The sequence below is a fragment of the Salmo trutta genome, chromosome 5 (genome assembly GCF_901001165.1).
Source record: "Salmo trutta chromosome 5, fSalTru1.1, whole genome shotgun sequence".
In the NCBI taxonomy this organism is placed as follows: Eukaryota; Metazoa; Chordata; class Actinopteri; order Salmoniformes; family Salmonidae; genus Salmo; species Salmo trutta.
Window position 1 is genome coordinate 2,844,243 of NC_042961.1, and position 25,826 is coordinate 2,870,068.

At 42.3% G+C, this 25,826-nt stretch overlaps 1 protein-coding gene across 1 annotated transcript in view; it reads right to left on the reverse strand.

Annotated features, from left to right (window-relative positions):
* Positions 1 to 955: 955 nt before the first annotated feature.
* The window catches only part of LOC115193446 (protein eyes shut homolog), a 226,058-nt gene continuing 201,187 nt past the window's right edge, over positions 956 to 25,826 (reverse strand). The window contains exons 28-35 of the mRNA XM_029752135.1: positions 22,560 to 22,731; positions 21,999 to 22,077; positions 20,800 to 20,999; positions 16,248 to 16,372; positions 11,015 to 11,139; positions 10,056 to 10,280; positions 1,635 to 1,969; positions 956 to 983 (exon numbers count right to left, since the gene is read on the reverse strand). Of these exons, the coding sequence (XP_029607995.1) occupies positions 956 to 983; positions 1,635 to 1,969; positions 10,056 to 10,280; positions 11,015 to 11,139; positions 16,248 to 16,372; positions 20,800 to 20,999; positions 21,999 to 22,077; positions 22,560 to 22,731 (1,289 nt within the window). The remainder of the gene's footprint in view (positions 984 to 1,634; positions 1,970 to 10,055; positions 10,281 to 11,014; positions 11,140 to 16,247; positions 16,373 to 20,799; positions 21,000 to 21,998; positions 22,078 to 22,559; positions 22,732 to 25,826) is intronic.

The following is a 25,826-nucleotide window of genomic DNA, read 5'->3' on the forward strand; positions in this document are numbered from 1 at the left end:
AAAGTACGTGTGTGTGTGTGTTTGTGGTCTTACTTTACTATGTTTTGGGTTCCAAAAGTCCTCACAAGGAAGAAAATAAAAAGTGGGGACATTTTGCTGGTCCCCAAAAAGAAAAAGGCTATTTTAGGGTTTGGGGTTAGGTTTAGTTACAGGGTTAGGTTTAAGGTTTAATTTTAGGGTTAGGTTTAGTTTTAGGGTTAGGGGTTAGGTTTAGTTTTAGGGTTAGGGGTTAGGTTTAGTTTTAGGGTTAGGGGTTAGGTTTAGTTTCAGGGTTTGGGGTTATGGTTTAGTTTCAGGGTTTGGGTTTAGGTTTAGTATTAGGATTTGGGTTTAGGTTTAGTATTAGGGTTTGGGGTTATAGTTTAGTTTCAGGGTTTGGGGTTTAGGTTTAGTGTTAGGATTTGGGGTTATGGTTTAGTATTAGGGTTTGGGGTTATGGTTTAGTTTCAGGGTTTGGGGTTAGGTTTAGTTTTAGAGTTTGGGGTTATGGTTTAGTTTCAGCGTTTGGGGTTAGGTTTAGTATTTGGGTTAGGGGTTAGGTTTAGTTTTAGGGTTTGGGGTAAGGTTTAGTTTTAGGGTTTGGGGTTAAAGTTACATTTCAGAGTTTGGGATTAGGTTTAGTATTGGGGTTTGGGGTTAGGTTTGGTTTTAGGGTTAGGTTTAGTATTAGGGCTTAGGTAAAGGAATATAGAATTTTGAATGGGAATACATTATTTGGTCTCCACTTGGAAAGTAAAACCAACGTGTGTGTGTGTGTTTTTTTTTTTTGTGTGTGAGTGTGTGTGTGTGTGTGTGTGTGTGTGTGTGTGTGTGTGTGTGTGTGTGTGTGTGTGTGTGTGTCTGAATGATGGTATGTGTGCTAAGGTGTGGAGAGTCAGTGCAGGTTGTCAGTCCAGTTCAAGTGTTCAGCAGTCTGATGGCTTGTAGGTAGAAAATGTCTCTGATCCTGTTGGTATCAGACCTCATGCTCCGATACTGTCCGCCTGACGGTAAGGGAGAGAACAGTTTGTGGCTGGAGTGTGTTGGGTCCTTGTTGATGCTGCAGGACTTCCTCACCAAGTAGATGTCCTAGATGGGTGGGAGCACGGTCCCAGTGATGTACTGGGCTGTCTTCCCCACCCGCCGGAGGGTCACAGTCCCAGTGATGTACTGGGCTGTCTTCCCCACCCGCTGGAGGGACACGGTCCCAGTGATGTACTGGGCTGTCTTCCCCACCCGCTGGAGGGCCACGGTCCCAGTGATGTACTGGGCTGTCTTCCCCACCCGCTGGAGGGCCACGGTCCCAGTGATGTACTGGGCTGTCTTCCCCACCCGCTGGAGGGCCACGGTCCCAGTGATGTACTGGGCTGTCTTCCCCACCCGCTGGAGGGCCACGGTCCCCAGTGATGTACTGGGCTGTCTTCCCCACCCGCTGGAGGGCCACGGTCCCCAGTGATGTACTGGGCTGTCTTCCCCACCCGCTGGAGGGCCACGGTCCCAGTGATGTACTGGGCTGTCTTCCCCACCCGCTGGAGGGCCACGGTCCCAGTGATGTACTGGGCTGTCTTCCCCACCCGCTGGAGGGTCACGGTCCCCAGTGATGTACTGGGCTGTCTTCCCCACCCGCTGGAGGGCCACGGTCCCCAGTGATGTACTGGGCCGTCTTCCCCATCCGCCGGAGGGCCACGGTCCCAGTGATGTACTGGGCCGTCTTCACCACCCGCCAAAGGGCCACGGTCCCAGTGATGTACTGGGCCGTCTTCACCACCCGCCAAAGGGCCACGGTCCCAGTGATGTACTGGGCCGTCTTCACCACCCGCCGAAGGGCCACGGTCCCAGTGATGTACTGGGCCATCTTCACCACCCGCTGGATGGCCTTGCGGTCGTAGATGGAGCAATTTCCAAACCAGGCCATGATGCAGCCGTTCAGGACACTCTCGATGGTGTAGCGGTAGTATTTGGAGAGGGCCAAGGGTGGCAAGCCGAATTTCTACAGCCGCCTTAGTAAAGACGCTGTTGCACCCTCTTGACAAGAGTGGTGGTGGTGTTGGTCAACGTCAGGACTACAACCGTGGTGTCGTCAGCAAACTTGATGATGGAGTTGGTGTCGTGCAAAGCCACACAGTCGTGGGTGAACAGGGAGTACAACAGAGGGCTGAGGAAACACCCCTGGGGTGGCCTCTGTGTTAAGAGTCAGTGTAGAAGAGGTGTTGTTGCCAATCCTCACAGCCTGTGGTCTGCCCGTCAGGATGTCCAGGATCCAGTTGCAGAGGGTGGTGTCCAGACCCAGGGCTCTGAGCTTGGTGTCGAGCCTGGAGGGGAAAATAGTGTTGAAAGTGAACTGCAGTCAACAGCATTTTCACATAGGTGTTCCTGTTGTCCAGATGTGTTAGAGCTGTTTGAATAGCGATGGAAATGGCATCTTCCGTGGATCTGTTGGTGCGGTAGGCAAATTGGATTGGGTCCAGTGTGCCTGGCATGCTGGCTTTGATGAGGGCCATGACCAACCTCTCGAAGCACTTTATGATGACCGGGTTGAGTGCAACGGGCGATAGTCATTTCGGCATTTCACTTTATTTTTCCTGGGCACAGGGACGATAGTGGTCTCCTTGAAGCGGGGGGGACTACAGCCTGGGATAGGGACATGTTGAAGATGTCTGAGAAGACGCCTGCCAGCACACACTCTGAGGACACGGCCAGGGATGCCATCTGGGCCTGCTGCTTTGTCAGTATACACTCTTTTGAGAGTTTCCTCACGACTCGCTCTCCCTCTCCTTCTCTCTCCCTCTCATTACCAGAGAATCATCTCTCTCTCTGTAAACCATGTACATACAGTCTAATATGACATTACCAGAGAATTAACAACAACATTAGAGAGTTATTGTTCCAAGCGTTCAAAGTAACTGAAGTAGAGCATTGTGTGTGTGTGTTTGAATGTGTGTGTGTGTTTGTTTGAGTGTGCGTGTGTGTGTGCATCAAATCAAACTGTATTTGTCACATGCGCCAAATACAACAAGTGTAGACCTTACCGTGAAATGCTTACTTACAAGCCCTTTAACCAACAGTGCAGTTTAAGAAGAGTTAAGAAAAGTTAAGAAAATATTTACCAATTAATAAATATGCATTTGTGTGTATGTATGTGTGTGTGTGTGCATGCACGTGTGCGTTTGTGTATGTGCTTGCAAATGTATGCATTTGTGTATGTGTGTGTGTGTGTGTTTGCGTGTGTGTCTGTTTGCCAGTTACATAAACACAGAGAACATGAACCAACTGCTGGGATGACAAATAGAGACAGGGATATTTGTATGCAGCCAGGCCCCACCTCATGAATATTCATGAACTGCCGATGACACATACACGACTCCTTGACTTGCGAGTAAGGTTACGCAACAGCCAACAGACTATATAAAATGGTCAAAAACATACCCAATTAGGAGAACTGTCAAAACAACTAATTAAAACACAAACTCATTTAGTTAACCCTGAACAGGAACAACCTGATACCATTTACAGAACAATAAGCAACTAAGCTGTCGAGGGGAAAAAAATAAAACAAGTATACAAAATATACTGTTTCCATGGGTCGTCCGATTGTCCTCACACATGGAAACACACAACCCATAGATAACCAAGACGAAGGAACATTTTACATTCAAGTCATTTAGCAGACTCTCTTATCCAGAGCGACTGCATACTTTTTCCATACTTGTCCAACACGGGGATTGAACCCACAACCCTGGCGTTGCAAGCACCATGCTCTACCAACTGAGCCACACGGGACCAGCCAGTTGGTAGAACTGCAACCACGGAACCAAGGAAGTGTGTTCCATGAATCACCTGTCTCTCTCTTTGACTGAAGTCTGAAGGGTTTTATACAGCTGCTATTACATCAGTACCTCCAGGATTGTGCGATTCTGTAATCACATTTTTTTTTTTTTTTACAAAATCAACAATTCTCTTCATATTACGAAAGCCTTTGCAAAATTGACCAATCACTGCACGAATACCACATAAAACAGTCAAATCACTGCACTTGAAAAATTGGGATCGCAATTTTAACCAATTACCACACTTTTACCCCATAAAATGGTTCAATCAAGCCACAAGCAACAAACGTTTTTCCCCGCCAGCGCATTGTCATGACAACTTGGACCAAAATCATGGATGGAGAAACAGAGCACAATAAACAGAGTACGTTTGCTCTCCCTGTTACTGTAAATTGTTTCATAGAACACAGCTTACAGTTTGTCATTTCATCCCTGTTACTGTAAACCAGTTCATAGAACACAGCTTACAGTATGTAATTTCATCCCTGTTACTGTAAACCGGTTCATAGAACACAGCTTACAGTATGTCATTTCATCCCTGTTACTGTAAACCCGTTCATAGAACACAGCTTACAGTATGTCATTTCATCCCTGTTACTGTAAACCCGCTCATAGAACACAGTTTACAGTATGCCATTTCATCCCTGTTACTGTAAACCAGTTCATAGGACACAGCTTACAGTATGCCATTTCATCCCTGTTACTGTAAACCAGTTCATAGGACACAGCTTACAGTATGTAATTTCATCCCTGTTACTGTAAATCAGTTCATAGGACACAGTTTACAGTATGTCATTTCATCCCTGTTAAACGTGGCAGACATTGATAACAGGTCTGGGCTGTGACGATCATTATTGAGGTTTATCTGCTGTAAGCTTTCCTTCTCCTCCAAGAGTGGTGTGCGGATTTTAAGGTGCCCATCATCTTCCACTATACTGAGTTCAACACTATCTCACATACTGTAGAGACCATAAAGAAAGCCATTGGCTGCATTCCAATGAAATTGTTGCCAGCAGAGCTGGCTAGGCTGTTTTCATGTTATCCAATCATCGGCCAGAGCGTCAAGTGTGCGCTCTGAGAGTGAAACGAGATGGGTGGGGCTAAAGCTTTAGAGGGTGTGAACGATGCTGAATGGGTGTAGACAAAGAAGAGCTCTTCACTAGATACCAAAACATTCAAAGGCCATTTTCTCAAAAGTGAGTTTACAAGTTGATCAACTTTAAAAGCAGAATTACTTTCCCATTGTTCCTCAAATGTAGTGTATGATATACCATTTTGTAGCTCTGAGTCTCTACTTTTATCCAATGTAAAAAACACAATTTCAAATGTTGCTACATAAGACCGAATCCAGGTGGTGGGTGACATATCGTGCACTACTCCATATAATAACCGGGTTATTTACAATATTCCATATAGGGGGGGTTCCACAAAATTAGTTCCTTTTTAAGTAGAAATTGTTTACAAATATTGAATTTTAAAAGCCTGTTATATTACATGAAGTGCCATTTAATATAGATCACATGGAGAATTCAATACATCAGATTTTTAATATGAATAAAAACTTGTTAGTGACAAAATTCAGCATTTTCTGTGCATCCTTCGTGACTTCTAGTAAGATTTTAACCCACTTAACCCCAACATTTCTCCAAGTTTCACCATCATTGTAAAGTCCTAGTTATGTTGTTGCTTTGACAGTAATTTCTGAAGATGATCATTTATTTATTGTTATTAGTGATTCATTTTAAGGTCAACCCTGTTACCTGAACTGAACTCTTGTTTTAATCCAGTGAAAATATTCCTTTTTAAATATATTTTATAAAAGCAGGTGAGCTGATTCAACTGTTTTTTGCCATTTTCTGGTGTTTTGTGGTGGAAAACTGAGTAGGTTGATCATAACACGTCAACCATGTTACCCACAGATAGACAGGCCAGAAATGGGCTCCCGAGTGGCGCAGTGGTCTAAGACACTGCATCTCAGTGCTAGAGACATCACTGCAGTACCTGGTTCCTGGCTGAGTCCCATAGGGCGGCGCACAATTGGCCCAGCGTTGTCTGAGTTTTGCTGGGGTAGGCCATCATTGTAAATAAGAAGTTGTTCTTAACTGACTTGCCTAGTTAAATAAAAAAATTAAATGTTTGAACAATTTACTTTATTTTTTCTGAAGCTTGAATTCAATTGCCCTTCTCTGTTGCACACAACAAGCTTCCATTTCAAGGGGATTTATGGCTGATTTAATATGAACTCGTCAACCCTGTTACGGTCAACCATTGTACAGGATGAGAACAAGTGAATGACGTTTCCACATCAAGCTGACATCTTCCTCTGTGTTTTTCATTAAGTTGAACTTGTGCTCTTTATGACAGAATTGTCATCAAGTTTTACTAGTCAAAAGGCACCTAATTGGTCCATATAGTACACTTTGTAGAGGATAGGGTATGATTTGGGAGGCAGCCATAGAGTCCCTTTAGAAAACTCTGTTCTGTCTTTGCTATACAGGATCCTCATTGATCCTCATCCTGCAACGCTACAGTACATCAGGTTTGTATACACTATTGTCCAGGGACAGAAAGTACAGTCGACCTTGAACAGGCAGGAGATTAAACTATTGTTAACTTTCTTTGCTTCCAATGTCTCATATATGGTGATAAGAGAATACGTTATAATTATTTTCCTCAATGTTTCAAATCCACATAAAACGGAGTATACACTATATATACAAAGTATGTGACACCCCTTCAAATTAGTGGATTCGGGTACTTCTGCCTCACCCATTGCTGACAGGTGTATACAATTGTGCACACAGCCATGCAATCTCCATAGACAAACATTAGCAGTAGAATGGCCTTACTGAAGAGCTCAGTGACTTTCAACGTGGCATCATCATTTGATGCCACCTTTCCAACAAGTCAGTTTGTCAAAATGTTGCCCTGCTATAGCTGCTCCAGTCAATTGTAAGTGTTTTTTTGTGAAGTAGAAATGTCTAGGAGCAACAACGGCTCAGCCGCAAAGTGGTAGGCCACATAAGCTCACAGAATGGGACCGCCAAGTGCTGAAGCGCGTGGCGGGTATAAAATGGTCTGTCCTTGTGCAACACTCACTACCGAGTTCCAAACTACCTCTGGAAGCATGTCAGCACAAGAACTGTTCGTTGGGAGCTTCATGAAATGGGTTTCCATGGCCGAGCAGCCGCTCACAAGCCTAAGATCACCATGTGCAATGCCAAGCGTAGCCTGGAGTGGTGTAAAGCTCACCGCCATTGGACTCTGGAGCAGTGGAAACTCGTTCTCTGGAGTGATGATTCACGCGTCACCATCTGGCAGTCCTACGGAATGAATCTGTGTTTGGCGGATTGCAGGAGAATGCTACCTGCCCGAATGCATAGTGCCAACAGTAAAGTTTGGTGGAGGAGGAATAATGGTCTGGGGCTGGTTTTCATGGTTCGGGCTAGTCCCCTTAGTTCCAGTGAAGGGAAATCTTAACGCGACAGCATACAATGACATTCTAGACGATTCTGTGCTTCCAACTTTGAGGCAACAATTTGGGGAAGGCCCTTTTCTGTTTCAGCTTGACAATGCCCTCGTGCAGAAAGCGAGGTCCATACAGAAATGGTTTGTCAAGATAGTTGTGGAAGAACTTGACTGGTCTGCACAGAGCCCTGACCTTAACCCCATCGAACACCATTGAGATTTATTGGAATGCCGACTGTGAGCCAGGCCTAATCGCCCAACATCAGTGCCCGACCTCACTAATGCTCGTGGCTGAACGGAAGCAAGTCCACGCAGCAATGTTCCAACATCTAGTGGAGGCTGTTATTACAGCAAAAGGGGGCACCAACTTCATATTAATGACCATGATTTTGGAATGAAATGTTCGACGAGCAGGTCTCCACATACTTTTGGTCATGTAGTGTATGTGTGATATGAACGTTTTATTTCCTCACTGTTTAATATTCACATGCTTGCTTCCAATGTATGACATGGAGGTACGAGACAAATAAAAGTGTCCATTTTTCTTCTTCTATTTGGTAAATGTTTGATAGAACTGAGTAGACCTATGTGGTTAACTGGTCGGTAGCTGAGTATTCTAAGGTTCCATTCGGAGGTGCCAAGGAGTGCTGCAGACTGCAGAAGGACTCTGAGTCTATTTGCAGCAGCACCAAGGGCACTGGGGCTGTTTAGATAGTGACCTAGTTTAGATATATTCATGAGTTTCTCAAACCTCTAACACAACTTATTTATTTCGATTCTCTCTCGGTGAGGAAGCGCATTACTGTCTAATATCATCATACTTGTTATATGGAGTTGAGTTTGTTTGGCATATTATTTTTTGCTGTTGTCAGTATTACATTTTTAATGAATTGATTTGCAGAACAAGTTGGCCTATTAGCTAATTTGTGCTTTCTTTCTTTTTGATTAAATCTGAGGGTGCTACATGTGCTGGTATTAGGACATTATGACACTGGTGTTATGGTATTATGACACTGGTGTTATGGTATTATGACACTGGTGTTAGGACATTATGACACTGGTGTTATGGTATTATGACACTGGTGTTAGGACATTATGACACTGGTGTTATGGTATTATGACACTGGTGTTAGGACATTATGACACTGGTGTTATGGTATTATGACACTGGTGTTATGGTATTAGGACATTATGACACTGGTGTTAGGACATTATGACACTGGTGTTAGGACATTATGACACTGGTGTTAGGACATTATGACACTGGTGTTAGGACATTATGACACTGGTGTTATGGTATTATGACACTGGTGTTATGACCTTCTGAGACTGGTGTTATAACACTGGTGTTATGACATTATGACACTGGTGTTATGACATTATGACACTGGTGTTATGACATTATAACACTGGTGTTAGGACATTATGACACTGGTGTTAGGACATTATGACACTGGTGTTAGGACATTATGACACTGGTGTTAGGACATTATGACACTGGTGTTATGGTATTATGACACTGGTGTTATGACCTTCTGAGACTGGTGTTATAACACTGGTGTTATGACATTATAACACTGGTGTTAGGACATTATGACACTGGTGTTATGACATTATAACACTGGTGTTATGACATTATAACACTGGTGTTATGACATTGGCGTAATAAAATAACCCATTTTGGACAAAGCTGTGCTGACCCAACTGGTATTTATAGGACTGCGATCTTATGGTTGACCTACTGTTAAGATATGGCGAGGTAGTTTAGTGTTAGCAACATACTCTACCAGGATACACTTCCACACTCCATCCCCCAGGTGGCAGCACCAACCAAGTCAAGGGCTGTGCTCTGCCAGGAGGCCTTGATAAGCACGTCATCAGGTGACGGGTCAGTCAGTGTCCCAGCTGGCAAGAGGTGAAGCTGCTGGTTTTATTTGGTGACCATGAGGCCACGAGGTTGAGTTTTGAATCTTTAGTTCAGGCATGCCTCTTTTGTTTCCTTTTGTGTACGTGTTTATTTTGGTAATCTTTTGAACAAATAAACTAATCTGCTTGGAATGTCCGATCAAGAGGTCATGACAGAGTTGACCCTGGACCAGGGTGAGGTTGCTGTCCCCTGGGTACATGCATACCATAACAGAGTTGACCCTGGACCAGGGTGAGGTTGCTGTCCCCTGGGTACATGCACACCATAACAGAGTTGACCCTGGACCAGGGTGAGGTTGCTGTCCCCTGGGTACATGCACACCATAACATAGTTGACCCTGGACCAGGGTGAGGTTGCTGTCCCCTGGGTACACACATTCAACACCTGGTTGCATATGCTTACTTGTCACATTAAAGCACACATCCAATCAGGTTACAGAACCATTATGAAGCCCTAGACTTAGCCGAGTACAGTGTTAACAATAGGCCATCTAGTTGCTTCCGTAACACTATCAACACAAAATACCCTGCATTTATCACCTTTGCAGTACGCTGGTGACAGTGGTGTTGTGAGCATGGAAACATACATCCTTATATCATTATCCTTATAACAGCACATACTATCACATACAGGCTGTGCTGAACCAACCGTAACAGTAGTTCAATGACTGATCTCCATACCTGTTGGTGGTTCAGCCTCCACTGGATTCACACTTTACGGTGACACTGGTGTTATGTCATTGGTGTTATAAAATAACCAGGTTATGGTTGTGTGATCTAACGACTGATCTTACGGTTGACCTGACCACAAAGTACTGACCCAACTGTTATATGACTGTGGTCTTTACGATTGACCTCCATACCTGTTGGTTGTTCACTGTACGGTGACACTGGTGACATTGGTGACGTGGTGAGCAGGGATCCCCGAGGGGTTTGTGTCATAGAAGGCTCCCAGGGCACAGAGGACATGTCTCCCTCGGCTGGCTGACAGCTGACCTCGTTGATACTATCAACACAGGAGTATCCTCCTGGACACGGCTGGACCAGGCAGTCATCGTAATTGTGCTCACAGTTCCTCCCCTGTACATGTAAAACAGAGATAGACGTTAGACTATAGAAACAGAAATATAGATAAACATTAGTTGACCATAGAAATAGTCAAATATATAGACATTATACCATAGCTATATAATCTGATCTAACAGAAATATTTCTTTATTTGATTAGCCATTAGCATAATTCCATCTATGATGTGAGGTCATAGACAAAAGTAGGGCACTACACAGGGAATAGGGTTCAATTTGAGAAACATATGGCCTTGGTAAGGAAGACATTAGGATTCAGGCCACCTTAATAAGGGTGTAAATGATGTGTAGCAGCAGGAGAGATGATCACAAACGCCTGCGGATGACATCTACAGTGGTGGAGACTGAACTAAATAACCTCTCTCTGAACATGGCCTAAATGGCACCCTATTGTCAATTGGCACCCTGCGTAGTGCACTTCTGTTGACTAGTGCTCATAGGGCTCGGGTCAAAAGTAGTGCACTGTATAGGGAATAGGGTGCCAGATGGAACTGCCTTATCCTGCTCATGACTAGGAGGGTAAATATAATACCATCACATTCTGGGAGAAGAAAGAAGATGAAGAACATATTGAAAGAAATGCTAACATTTCAGACGTGGAGAAGAGCAAAGGAAAGAAGGGGGAGAGAGAGATCCACACAGAGATAGAGAAAGAGGGGGAGGCAACAGGGATGAAGGAGGATAGAGAGAAGGATGAAATAAGGGAAGAGTGTGCTGGGTAAGCCTCACCACAAATCCAGGACGACAGAAACAGGTGTAGCCGTAGCCAGGCTCGTTCTGGATGCACATCCCCTGGTTGCAGGGCTGCGGAAGGCACTCATTAATGTCCAACTCACAGTGAAGGCCTGTCCAACCTGCCAAGGAACAAAGCCCACAGACTGAGCACCGCAGTGTGTAGGGAGGTGGGATGTGTGTGTGTGTACTTGCAGTGCGGTGAGCCCTAGCTTCACTCACATCCACCACCCTCTTAAGAGAATATCAATCAGATTCCTTCGATTTGCTGCTTTGCTTCTTTTTTGGGGGGCACACACACACACACAACAAAAGGTTCATGAGCGAAAGGGAGATAAGTGTCACATACATTTTGATGAGGCTATAGGCTAGGTGTTTTGATGAGGCTATAGGTTTGGTGTTTTGATGAGGCTATAGGCTAGGTGTTTTGAGGAGGCTATAAGCTAGGTGTTTTGATGAGGCTATAGGCTAGGTGTTTTGATGAGGCTATAGGCTAGGTGTTTTGATGAGGCTATAGGCTAGGTGTTTTGATGAGGCTATAGGTTTGGTGTTTTGATGAGGCTATAGGCTAGGTGTTTTGAGGAGGCTATAAGCTAGGTGTTTTGATGAGGCTATAGGCTAGGTGTTTTGATGAGGCTATAGGCTAGGTGTTTTGATGAGGCTATAGGTTTGGTGTTTTGATGAGGCTATAGGCTAGGTGTTTTGAGGAGGCTATAAGCTAGGTGTTTTGATGAGGCTATAGGCTAGGTGTTTTGATGAGGCTATAGGCTAGGTGTTTTGATGAGGCTATAGGCTAGGTGTTTTGATGAGGCTATAGGCTAGGTGTTTTGATGAGGCTATAGGCTAGGTGTTTTGATGAGGCTATAGGCTAGGTGTTTAGAAGGACATCAGCTCCTACAAGAGCAGAAAGTATTTTTTTAATCCAATAAGTAGATGCTGGTATTGTCTTGTAGGGCAATTGCATTTAAGTGTTGTATTTGACATATTACTCTACTTAATCATTGCTGTTTGAACTGTCTGACTGCTCAGTACTTGTGACTGTCATTATGGACTTGTGGATTAGTTTCAGGCCTATTTGTGTAACAGTCTTGCTAATCTGTGGGAGTGGTGTATTGTAGGGGATGTTTTCTTCACCTCTGCCAGGCAATCAGCAATCAGTGCTGGGAGGTGTGTCTTTCACCTCTGCTACGCAATTAGTATTATTCCCACGGGGGACCAGTACGCGGAAAAAATGTATGAAATGTATGTATTCACTACTGTAAGTCGCTCTGGATAAGAGCGTCTGCTAAATGACTAAAATGTAAATGTAAAATGTAGTACTTCTGTGTTTTTTCAGCGGCAGCTGTTGTAGGCTCGGCCCTAATTTATGTGCTCTCTGACACCTGGAGTTGGACGACAGAGGACAATGGCAAATGACTAGTCAACCCTTCCCCCTCTGAGGGGCCAAAATGTTTCTCTCTGTTACAATATTCAGAGGACTATCGAATGCTACAGAATAATACTATATTATTAATGTCTGGTCATGTATCTGAAACTTGTTCACTGAGAATAACTCTGATGCTATCTATATGGATGTATGATCTCTGTGGTAACTGTTCACTGAGGATAACTCTGATGCTATCTATATGGATGTATGATCTCTGTGGTAACTGTTCACTGAGGATAACTCTGATGCTATCTATATGGATGTATGACCTCTGTGGTAACTGTATCTGTACAGGGTGAACTCTGAATTACTCTATGCAAAAAGGTTGTATGATCCTCTCAGGAATTCTGTCTTATTTACATTGGTCTCATCCCCCACACAAGATGCTTTGACACCCTGTGGAGATTGGGCCTTGGTGGTCAGGTTACACTGTAAACTTAGTATCGTTTGATTGGTCAAAAGTAGTTGGTTTTGGGTTGGAAGGGTTGCACCTTCATATGTTATAAATGGAATTAAATGCTTTTGTTCTTTCTGTCTCTTATCCTGTATCCAGTCCATGGAGGAAGGTTGAATGATCAATTCTCATTTCTTAGGCTTCTAGGCCTCTGGTCTAATAAGCATCTCTTTGTTCATGCTTTGTCCTGTAAGTTAACCTTAGTGTCTATAGGCTTGGAATAATGCTTTATAATGCTTGTTTCTTAAATGTAATGCCTTGTATGTGAATCCATTCTTGCTAGTCTACATCAACTCATTGCCTAATGCTTACGTGTATATTTTAATTCTCTTTTGGAGTCAGATAAACATTTTAATAGGCTAATTGCTTAATCTAATTACAAATCAAATGAGGTATTTATAATATCATGTACACTGTATATACACATACAGTTGAAGTCGGAAGTTTACATACACTTAGGTTGGAGTCATTAAAACTCATTTTTCAACCACTCCACAAATTTCTTGTTAACAAACTACAGTTTTGGCAAGTCAGTTAGGACATCTACTTTGTGCATGACACAAGTAATTTTTCCAACAATTGTTTACAGACAGATTATTTCACTTATAATTCACTGTACTGCAATACCAGTGGGTCAGAAGTTTACATTCACTAAGTTGTCTGTGCCTTTAAACAGCTTGGAAAATTCCAGAAAATTATGTCATGGCTTTAGAAGGTTCTGATAGGCTAATTGACATCATTTGAGTCAATTGGAGGTGTACCTGTGGATGTATTTCAAGGCCTACCTTCAAACTCAGTGCCTCTTTGCTTGACATCATGGGAAAATCAAAATAAATCAGCCAAGAACTCAGAAAAAAAAGTAGAACTAGTTCATCCTTGGGAGCAATTTCCAAACAGCTGAAGGTACCACGTTCATCTGTACAAACAATAGTACGCAAGTATAAACACCATGGGACCACGCAGCCGTCATACCGCTCAGGAAGGAGAAGCGTTCTGTCTCCTAGAGATGAACGTACTTTGGTGTGAAAAGTGCAAATCAATCCCAGAACAACAGCAAAGGACCTTGTGAAGATGCTAGAGGAAACAGGCACAAAAGTATCTATATCCACAGTAAAACGAGTCCTATATCGACATAACCTGAAAGGCCGCTCAGCAAGGAAGAAGCCACTGCTCCAAAACCGCCATATAAAAAGCCATACTACGGTTTGCAACTGCACATGGGGACAAAGATTGTACTTTTTTGGAGAAATGTCCTCTGATCTGATGAAACAAAAACAGAACTGTTTGGCCATAATGATCATTGTTATTTTTGGAGGAAAAAGGGGGAGGCTTGCAAGCCGAAGAACACCATCCCAACTGTGAAGCACGGGGGTGGCAGCATCATGTTGTGGGGGTGCTTTTCTGCAGGAGGGACTGGTGTACTTCACAAAATAGATGGCATCATGAGGGAGGAAAATTATGTGGATATATTGAAGCAACATCTCAAGACATCAGTCAAGAAGATTAAGCTTGATCGCAAATGGACAATGGATAATGACCCCAAGCATACTTCCAAAGTTGTGGCAAAATTGCTTAAGGACAACAAAGTCAAGGTATTGGAGTGGCCATCACAAAGCCCTGACCTCAATCCTATAGAAAATGTGTGGGCAGAACTTTAAAAGTGTGTGCGATTAAGGAAGCTTACGAACCTGACTGACTCAGTTACACCAGCTCTGTCAGGGGGAATGGGCCAAAATTCACCCAACTTATTGTAGGATGTTTGTGGATGGCTACCTGAAATGTTTGACCCAAGTGAAATAATTTAAAGGCAATGCCACCAAACACTAATTGAATTTATGTAAACTTCTGACCCAATGGGAATGTGATGAAAGTAATTAAAGCTGAAATAAATCATTCTCTCTACTATTATTCTGACATTTCACATTCTTAAAATAAAGTGGTGATCCTAACTGACCTAAGACAGGGAATTTTTACTAGGATTAAATGTCAGGAATTGTGAAAAACGGAGTTTAAATGTATTTGGCTAAGGTGTATGTAAACTTCTGTCTTCAACTGTGTTACTGCCCACTACACTGTAAGCTGTGGTACTGTCAAGCGGCAGATCTGAGCCCTGGTGGACACCAGTAGTGAGAGCACATGGTGCAGACACAGATCTGTCTGCTAAATGACTAAAGTGTAAAAATGTCAAATTAATGCTTTAGCTGTAAGCAAGATACAAGTATTGATCCACCCACACCTGAAGAGATGCTGTGTTAGCTCTTCACCATAAATAATTAAAGTGGGAAGAAAATGATTTATAATCTATTGCAGCATGTTTTGCAAGAGATCTAGGCCTGTTATCTGAATTTACTGTGAGATGAAAAACTGATTTGCTTTGAATCATAAAAAAATGATTGATAATGTCAATCATCATTGTACAACATCAGTATTCTGCAACACATAGGCCTGCTAGAATAGCGATAAAGCCGATCTGTGTCCATGTCCAGTGACTTATTGTAACCAATCTACATTCCAGTAACTTACCTACCCTGCAGTTAGAGCGGTAGCGTTAACCAGGTATATATTTCATATAACATTAATATATACACTGAGTGTACAAAACTTTAGGAACACCTTCCTACTATTGAGTTGCACCCCCGATCTTAGTTGTTGTATAGTGACTTACCTGCCCTGAAGTGGCAGAGGTAGCCATGAACCAGGTCATAGAATGCATTATAAACTGGGTAGTTAGAGCTCTGAATGCTGATTGGCTGAATGTTGTGGTATATCAGACAATATGCCATGGGTATGAAACAAACTTACTTGTTTATGTTGGTAACCAGTTTATAATAGCAACAAGGCACATGGGGGGGTTTGTGGTACAGTACAGTATATGGCCAATATACTGTACCGCGGCTAAGGGCTGTATCCAGGCACTCCACGTTGTGATATATGGCCAATATACTGTACCGCGGCTAAGGGCTGTATCCAGGCACTCCACGTTGTGATATATGGCCAATATACTGTACCGCGGCTAAGGGCTGTATCCAGGCACTCCACGTTGTGATATATGACCAATATACTGTACCGCGGCTAAGGGCTGTATCCAGGCACTCCACGTTGTGATATATGACCAATATACTGTACCGCGGCTAAGGGCTGTATCCAGGCACTCCACGTTGTGATATATGACCAATATACTGTACCGCGGCTAAGGGCTGTATCCAGGCACTCCACGTTGCGTCACGCTTAAGAACAGCCCTTAGCCGTGGTATATTGGCCATATACCACACCCCCTTGGGCCTTATTGCTTCATTATAACCACCTTGTAATGCATTATAACTGTTACCAATCTTAGTTAATGTACTCACCTGCCCTGCAGTGGCAGAGGTATCCGTTAAGCAGGTCTCGGCAGATTGCCCCGTGGAGACATGGATCTGAACAGCATTCATTAACGTCCATCTCACAGAAGTCCCCTATGAAACCTGCTGGACAACTGGGAGAAGACAAGGATATTGCATAGATGTCATTTAACATATCAAATCAAACTTTACTTGTCACATGCGCCGAATACAACAAGTGTAGACTTTACCGTGAAATGCTTACTTATAAGCCCTTAACCAGATCAAGAAGAAGAAAATATTTACCAACTGGACTAAAATAAAAAGTAACACAATAAAAATAATGAGGCTATATACAACGGGCACCGGTACCAAGTCAGTGTGCTGGGGTACAGGCTAGTTGAAGTAATCTGTACATGTAGGTGGGGGCGAAGTGACTATGCATAGGTAACAAACAAACAGTGAGTAGCAGCAGTGTACAAGGGGGGGTCAATGTAAATTGTCCAGTGGCGGTTTTATTAATCGTTCAGCAGTCTAATGGCTTGGGGGTAGAAGCTGTTGAGGAGCCTTTTGGTCTTAGACTTGGCGCTCCGGTACCGCTTGCCGTGCGGTAGCAGAGAAAACAGTCTATAACTTGGGTGACTGGAGTCTCTGACAATTTTATGGGCTTTCCTCTGACACCGCCTATTATATAGGTCCTGGATGGCAGGAAGCTTGGCCCCAGTGATGTACTGGGCCATTCGCACTACCCTCTGTAGCGCCTTACGTTCAGATGCTGAGCAGTTGCCATACCAGGCGGTGATGCAACCGGTCAGGATGCTCTCATATAACACATATAACATACAGGGCTATTTGACCAAGAAAGAGAGTGATGGAGTGCTGCATCAGATGACCTGGCCTCCACAATCACCCAACCTCAACACAATTGAGATGGTTTGGGATGAGTTGGACCGCAGAGTGAAGGAAAAGCAGCTAACAAGTGTTCAGCATATGTGGGAACTCCTTTAAGACTGTTGGAAAAGCATTCCAGGTGAAGCTGGTTGAGAGAATGCCAAGAGTGTGCAAAGCTGTCATCAAGGCAAAGTGTGGCTACTTTGAAGAATCTAAAATCTAAAATATATTTTGATTTGTTTAACACTTTTTTGGTTACAACATGATTCCATATGTGTTATTTCATAGTTTTGATGTATTCACTATTATTCAACAATAAATGAAAATCCTTGAATGAGTAGGTTTGTGCAAACATTTGACTGGTACTGTAAATAACACATATAACATACAGTACCAGTCAAAAGTTTGGACACACCTACTCTTTCAATGATTTTTCTTTATTTTTACTAATCACATATAGAGAACACATATACATTCACTTTATATATTTTTTTTAACCAAAGTAAAATAAAGATTCAATATTTGTTTTACAATAAGAAAGTTGTGTATCTTTTTCTAAAATAACATTAAAACAGTACTACAGTCTTCAGTAGAAGAAACAGAATGGACACGTTGTTGTTGATATCTTTTTACCATTACTTATCATCACGGAATGATTAATAATTAACAATTACTAGGAAGACAATATTAACAGTTTATTAGGTACACCACCCATTCACCAAAATGGTTCGCTCCTACAGACAGTGAGTCACGTGGCCATGGTCTGCTATATAAAACAGTCAGACAGGCATCGAGACATCCAGTTTCTGTTCGAGTGATCGTTAGAATGGGAAAAACGAGTGACCTAAGCGACTTTGAGCTCGGTATGATCGTCGATGCCAGGCATACCAGTTCTAGTATGTCAGAAACGGCCGGCCACCTTGGCTTTTCATGCGCGACAGTGTCTAGGGTTTACTGAGAATGGTGTGACAAACAAAAACCATCCAGTCAGCGGCAGGCCTGTGGGCAAAAAAACAGCTTGTTGATGAGAGGTCAAAGGAGAATAGCAAGAATGGTGCAAGCTAATAGGCGGGCCACATACAGGCAGATAAAGGCACAGTATGACAGTGGTGGGCAGAAAGACATCTCAGAATGCACAGCTCCTCAGTCTTTGTCACTGATGGGCTTTTGCAGCAGACGAACCCACCGGCTTCCACTCCTATCAGCTAAAAACAAGAAGTATACAGAGCCAGATGCTGCATCATATTTGAAATAATTTGTAGAAAATACACTTTATTTCCCTGTCATGTAGCATTATGAACATCCTGTGTCACTTTACTTAGACTAAGAAAACAGACTATATGACACTGTCAAGAAGCATTATGACCATCATAATCATATAAACCAGATAGGCCTGTCATGTACATAACCTTATGTCAGTCATCAGTCTAAAAGAGGGTGTCTTGTCCTGCTCCTGAAATCTGCTCCTGCATTCATCCCAGTCTTCAGTAACAGAGCATTGGTGTAGGTGCATGTCCGGCATCAATGTTTGCACAATTACAATGATACTTTAATATGGTCAATTAAAAATAAAATATATAACATAAACATACCTTTGAAGAGTAGGCTATGGTGTAATGGAATGTATTGTTTTGTGGGTTTTAACACTCTTATGTAGGTGTCATAACCAGCCATAAAATAACTCAATATATGTCACAACAGGTCTAAATATGTGTCATGACAGTGTTATGACCATATTATAACAGGTTATGACAAGTTGTGTCAGCTGTTATGGCATATTATGACATAGTTATGACGCTGGGTGTAAAGTAAAGTGTTACCATATTCAGTATAGCAGTGGCATATAAGTAGCATATAACTGGTCTAGACTTCTCTGCAGTATTGACAGTGATAGTTTGGGGGGAAAAGCAGTTTTACTACACACAACATAAAGTAACAATCTCTAGAATGCATTCTCACCATCCAAGTCCTATTCATGTCCATGGGTATTCTAATAATGTGTCTGAAATGCATTCGTACAGGACTCCTCAGATCTCTGGAGACACCAGCAGATTGACAACGGATGTCTTACTTCAAGGAGACACTATCTGCGTCCCAAATGGCACCCTATTACCTACCTGAGCCCCATAGGGTTTTGGTCAAATATAGTGCACTATAAAGGGAATAGGGTGCCGTTTGAAACAGAACCAACATCCAACCGTTACCAAGCTAGGAAATGGAACTGCAATTTAAACTGTCTCCATGCTGCTTGTCCCCGAGGCTGGTTGAATTGCCATCAAATCCAGACATCCCATTCAACCATCCAATCTGTTGCAATCCTGACACCACGCATAATATTGGATGGATCTCTATATACCAAATGGACTGAACTGCATGCAGTCTGTCGCTGGTTGCAACCTATAACATCCATGCTTGTATCCATTATCTAATGAGAAAGAGTGTTATTCCCTCACGTACAGTTTAGGATTACAATACATTGTGTCATTTCGTGTTAAAGAGACATTAGATTGACATGTGACTTGTCACCAAGGAAATGGAGACAATAAAACACGCCTTCTTCAAATTCACTTCAACATATGGCATATACTGCATACCCATAACAATGCAGCATTTGTTAACCAAAAAGAAAACCTAGCATACGGACAGTAAAGCATATGCATACAACTTCAGCATTCGTTTCACAAAAAATAAACATTGAATTATAATTGAGTATACAGAGCCAGATGCTGCAGCATGACACCCAACTGTCCTCCAACTGTTGATAACAGACTAAACATTACTGCAGCAGGCAGGCAGCCCTTCTCTGTCTGTGTCCCAAATGGCTGTTCCCTTTACAGTGCACTACAGGACTCATAGGGCTCTGGTCAGAAGATGTAGGGACTAGGGTACTGTTTGGGATGCGGCCCTCTGTCTTTACACTAGACCACAGTGACTTATGGCCCTGAACCTGAGCATATGTGCTACAGCTAAGACAATGTAATTAACAGCAAGACGTCGAGGGGACCCACGCTGTGGCAAATCTACACCCTATTACTGCAGTGCAGTGTCTGGCTATATTCACAATGTGAAGGGAGGGAGGACGGCTCATAGCAATGGCTGGACTGGAATCAATGGAACGGTAACAAACACATGGAAACCATTGTGTTTGATGTGTTTAGTAGTGTTTCATTAATTCCAGTCCAGTCATTACTATGAACAGTCCTCTGATTTAAAGTGAGACCAGACTCCACTGATTGAGCTAGACTTCATCCATCACACAGGGGAGGGAGAGCGTGTTAATAGGAAATGACATGACATGGTTCTGTTGCTGTGGCAACCTGATATTAAACCAATCAGATGCATGTCAATCTGAGAGATGAGGGGGCAGCGTGACTTTAGTCTGATTGGAGGCGGTGGTTTAATTCAACTCATAATACAGAGACTGTGTCAAAACATGCATATCATAACACTGGATAATGTTGTATTACTTCACTTACAGCCGACAGGTATCAGGCTCTGTAATTTGTTATTAAAATGAGTCCTTGGAGCAAAAATCTGTGTATCCAAACAGGTAAATGTTTGAGGTGCTATAATACTGTAATATATTGTATTATTTGAAAAATATATATAAAATAATCCAAGTTTCTACATGTACATATTATATACAGGTATGTATATATATTGATATTGATATGTATGTAGATTCACTGACCTGCAGGTGAAATTGGAGCCTTGGCCATCGAGACAAGTCCCTCCATTTAAACACAGGGTGACATTGATGGGGGTTTCTAGACAGATGTCTATGTCAATGTCACAGTTCTTTCCAGTGTATCCATCCAGACAGAAACACGCATATTTATCAACCAAGTCCACACAGGAGCCACCATTCAGACACGGACTGGAAGAACACTCCTGTAGATGGGGAAAAAGCATCATGTAAAACACGAGACCAGGGCCTGTATTTATAACGTGTCTCAGAGTAGAAGTGCTGATGTAGGATCAGTTTACTTTTGCCTTTCAAGATCATAATATTGATATTACATGATCCTAGATTAGCACTCTTACTCTGAACGAATATAGTAACTTTAAATATCCACAACTGCATGGTGGTACTAACACAGATATATAGATAAACAGAATATCGTAAGAGAATGACTTGAATATGAATACATAGGCCTGTATATGAAAACATGACTGTTAAAATCCATAATTGACTATGATGGATGATGAGTTAAAAGAGTATGTGCAGAATTGTAGATTAGAATGGGGTCTTTAAACCGAGACAATAAGAGCCTCTGATTGTGCATTCCAGAGCGGAACCTCAGAGACATTCCAGCTGCCTTAGCATTCTATTCTATCAGCCCAGCACTCTCTCTGGAGGCCTACTGAAGCTGGGCTGGGTATTAAAATCAATTAGGGATTAGGGTGAGGCGATTCCTTTTAATCAGGTATTTATACAATGCTTACATGATCATGTAGCTCAATTGACTTATGCTGTAGGAGAATCGATGTGGCTTGTGGATGGGGAAAGGGGAGAGACGGCACACTGGAGCAGCTCTGGTCTGATTAGAATGGAGACTAATCATCTGGATCTTCCTGGTTTGCATGTTTTGGAATGTTGTACAATAATGAGATGTGATGCACAGTCACTATTACAAAATATAAAACGTGTGTCCATAGTGAAATGACACTAATTTATGTCACTATAGTGAAATATAAGTCATAGGTCATTGTTAATTACAAATAACTAATTTGTCAGTTTGGCTGAAATATAACTACAATGTTTAGCGAAATGACACTATTTGAACATATTGTAATGAGACCATGTTATGTAATGATGAGTCCTATACAGGTTGGTTTTACCAGATGGTTTTACCCAACTTTACCCAACTAGCATTCAGCTCAACTCACATCAATGTTCATTTCACATCTGGCACCAGTCCATCCCAATTCACACTGGCAGTAATACACATCCACTCCATCAATGCACCTGGGAAGATAAGAGAGAAACATAACATAACAAAACAGGCCTATATGGCTTTGCCAAGCCCCAGGTCCCACTCGGGTCTAGGCCTCTAGTATATTAAAAGGCTAAACACTGAGAGAAGGCAAATATCTGAAATCACTATTTCCCTATCATGGGAATGTAAATTGAGGTAATTGAGGTCAAACGGACATTACATTTACATTTACATTTAAGTCATTTAGCAGACGCTCTTATATAGTAGGTACAAAGTGTGTACAGTACACAAGCCCTATTTCCCACTCTTATACATTACACACCATTACACACCATTACACACCATTACACACCATTTCAGCAACCATTTTCCTTTTTTCCCCTTTAAAAAAACAACCACTTTATTTACAGTTTTTATAAACAACACACATCTCCTACCCTGGACTGAGGTTTTATATTCAGCAGGAGAAGCACTAACAGTTTTACTGGTAATGAATGCTTCCGTTGGTTACCTCCCATGAAGACAGGGACCTGACATGCATTCATCAGTGTTGGTCTCGCAGTGGAAACCCATGAAGCCTCCAGCACATAAGCACTGATATCGATTGGGACCATCCACGCAGCTCCCGCCGTTTTGGCACGGGTTCGACACACACTCGTCAATGCTCAGTTCACACCACGTCCCTGGGAAGGAATGACATATATTAACATAGAAAACACATTATATATATTATACCATACAGCACTTAGAATATGAACAAGTAACAACACAATACATGTTTACTGTGAGTTCTCCATCATGGAAAGAGGTGAATGGCTGGTTAAATAATTGATTTGAGTTTAGATGCACCTCAATACATTGAATCAATACAGGGTGAACACTCTCTCGCTTCAATGACTGTACTTGTAGCAGAAATAGTCAAGGTTTTTCAATAATGGCAATAAGACAGACACAAGTGTAGGTGAAGAGAGATGACTGCTTCCTTAAAGTCTTGCATGTTTGCATTGTGTAGTACGGCATACATTACATTATGTATGTTATGTTTGTTGCATTAGGTTGCAGCATATACAGTGGATAGAATGTGCAATATCTAATCCTGTGTTACATATTGTTGTTCACCTCACAGTAAAGGTGGCACCAGTCACTGTATAACCACAGATCTATAGGTGTCTTCACTCCTGCAATAATACGTCTTCCTCCACACTGTTACCATCATCTGATTAGATAGTCAGAGGAACAGTCCTCGCGACCTGTCTTCACTTGGGTGAATGTAATTGTGAAAACACATTATCACTGTCTAATACAGTTGCTGACACGTGGAAATCCCATTAACGACTGCACACAGCCATTCAGTACCACACCTGGGATCAAATACTATTTGAAATAATATTAAAAACATTATCTGTGCACGATTGTTATTTATTATTACGTGTTTTACTTTTCAATTATTTCTCTATTTTCTTTCTCTCTGTATTGTTGGGAAGGACCCGTCAGTCAGCATTTCACTGTTAGTCCACCTGTTGTTTATCTCTGTATTGTTGGGAAGGACCTGTCAGTCAGCATTTCACTGTTAGTCCACCTGTTGTTTATCTCTGTATTGTTGGGAAGGACCTGTCAGTCAGCATTTCACTGTTAGTCCACCTGTTGTTTATCTCTGTATTGTTGGGAAGGACCTGTCAGTCAGCATTTCACTGTTAGTCCACCTGTTGTTTCTCTCTGTATTGTTGGGAAGGACCTGTCAGTCAGCATTTCACTGTTAGTCCACCTGTTGTTTATCTCTGTATTGTTGGGAAGGACCCGTCAGTCAGCATTTCACTGTTAGTCCACCTGTTGTTTCTCTCTGTATTGTTGGGAAGGACCCGTCAGTCAGCATTTCACTGTTAGTCCACCTGTTGTTTATCTCTGTATTGTTGGGAAGGACCTGTCAGTCAGCATTTCACTGTTAGTCCACCTGTTGTTTACGAAGCATGTGACAAAAACTATTTGATTTGATTGAGCTTGCCTGGCACAACGAAACGAATATCATAACCGCAAAACTGCAAACCCCACCCATCTGGCACTCCCAAACCACACCCACCCGGCACTCACGGCAGACTACAGCAAACACTTTAAGTATTTTAAAGACTTCAAGTAGTATTTGAACTCAGGTATGTCCAGTACATAAGGAAAACTTAAAGCCCTGCTTTACTGTAGCAAGAGGTGGAGAATATAGATCACCATTCAACAATGTGCTGCTGACTAGGGAATCTGTACTGTAGCATTGTGCTGATGTCATCTACAGTAGCACTCAGGGAGCATGCTACTAATGATGTTGACCCAAATAACAACGGTCTCTAGAGATGGATTATCATGGGGGGTCCCTGGTCTGTAGTAAATAACAATGGTCTCTATAGATGGATTATCAAGGGGGGTTCGAGGTCTGTAGTAAATAACAGTGGTCAAAAATAGATGGATTATCAAGGGGGGTCCCTGGTCTGTGGTAAATAACAATGGTCTCTATAGATGGATAATTGGATAATTTCAGGACTATAGGAATATATCATGGACTATGTCCCAAATGGCACTCTATTCTCTATATAGTGCACTACTTTTGCCCAGGGTCCAATAAAAACTAGTGCACTATATACAGTGCCTTCAGAAAAGAATCACACCCCTGGATTTATTCCACTGTTTGTTGTGTTACAGCCTGAATTCCAAATGGATAAAAAATAGAGTAGATTTGGCCTTGTGTTTTAGATTATTGTCCTACTGAAAGGTGAATTCATCTCCCAGTGTTTGGTGGATAGCAGACTGAAACAGGTTTTACTGTAGGATTTTGTCTGTGCTTGGCTCCATTCCGTTTCTTTTTTATCCTGAACAACTCCCCAGTCCTTAACGATTACAAGCATACCCATAACATGATGCAGCCACCACTATGCTTGAACATATGGAGAGTGGTACTCAGTAATGTGTTGCATTGATTTGACCCAAACATAACTTTGTATTCAGGACAAAATGTGAATTGCTTTGCCATATTTCTTGCAGTATTACTTTAGTGCCTTGTTGCAAACAGGATGCATGTTTTGGAAAATGTTTAATCTGTACAAGCTTCCTTCTTTTCACTCTGTCATTTAGGTTAGTATTGTGGAATAACTACAATGTTGTTGATCCACCCGCAGTTTTCTCCTATCACAGCCGTTAAACGCTATAACTGTTTTAAAAACTTACCAATGGCTTCATGGTGAAATCCCTGAGCGGATTCCTTCCTGTCCTGCAACTGAGTTGGGAAGGATGCCTGTATCTTTGTAGTGACTGGGTGTATTGATACACCATCCAAAGTGTAATTTATAACTTCACCATGCTCAAAGGGATATTCAATCTCTGCTTTTATTTACCCATCTACCAATAGGTGCCCTTCTTTGTGAGGCATTGGAAAACCTCCCTGGTCTTTGTGGTTGAATCTGTGTTTGAAATTCACTGCTGGACTGAGGGACCCTACAGATAATTGTATGTGTGGGGTACAGAGATGAGGTAGGCATTCAAAACTCATGTGAGTCCATGCAACTTACTTTGTGACTTGTAAAGCAAATATTTACTCCTGAAAACTTAGACTCAAGAGATTTCAGTTTTTCATTTTTAATTAAATTGTAAAAAAAAAAATTCTGCCATCGTCGACGGTGATGACATCGTGATGTGACAAACAACGGTTTAGTCTATTTGAACTTGACTGGCGCCACAAAGTAAAGTCTCGCAACGCACAGCAGGACAGTAGACAGCAGGACAGCACACATCAGGACAG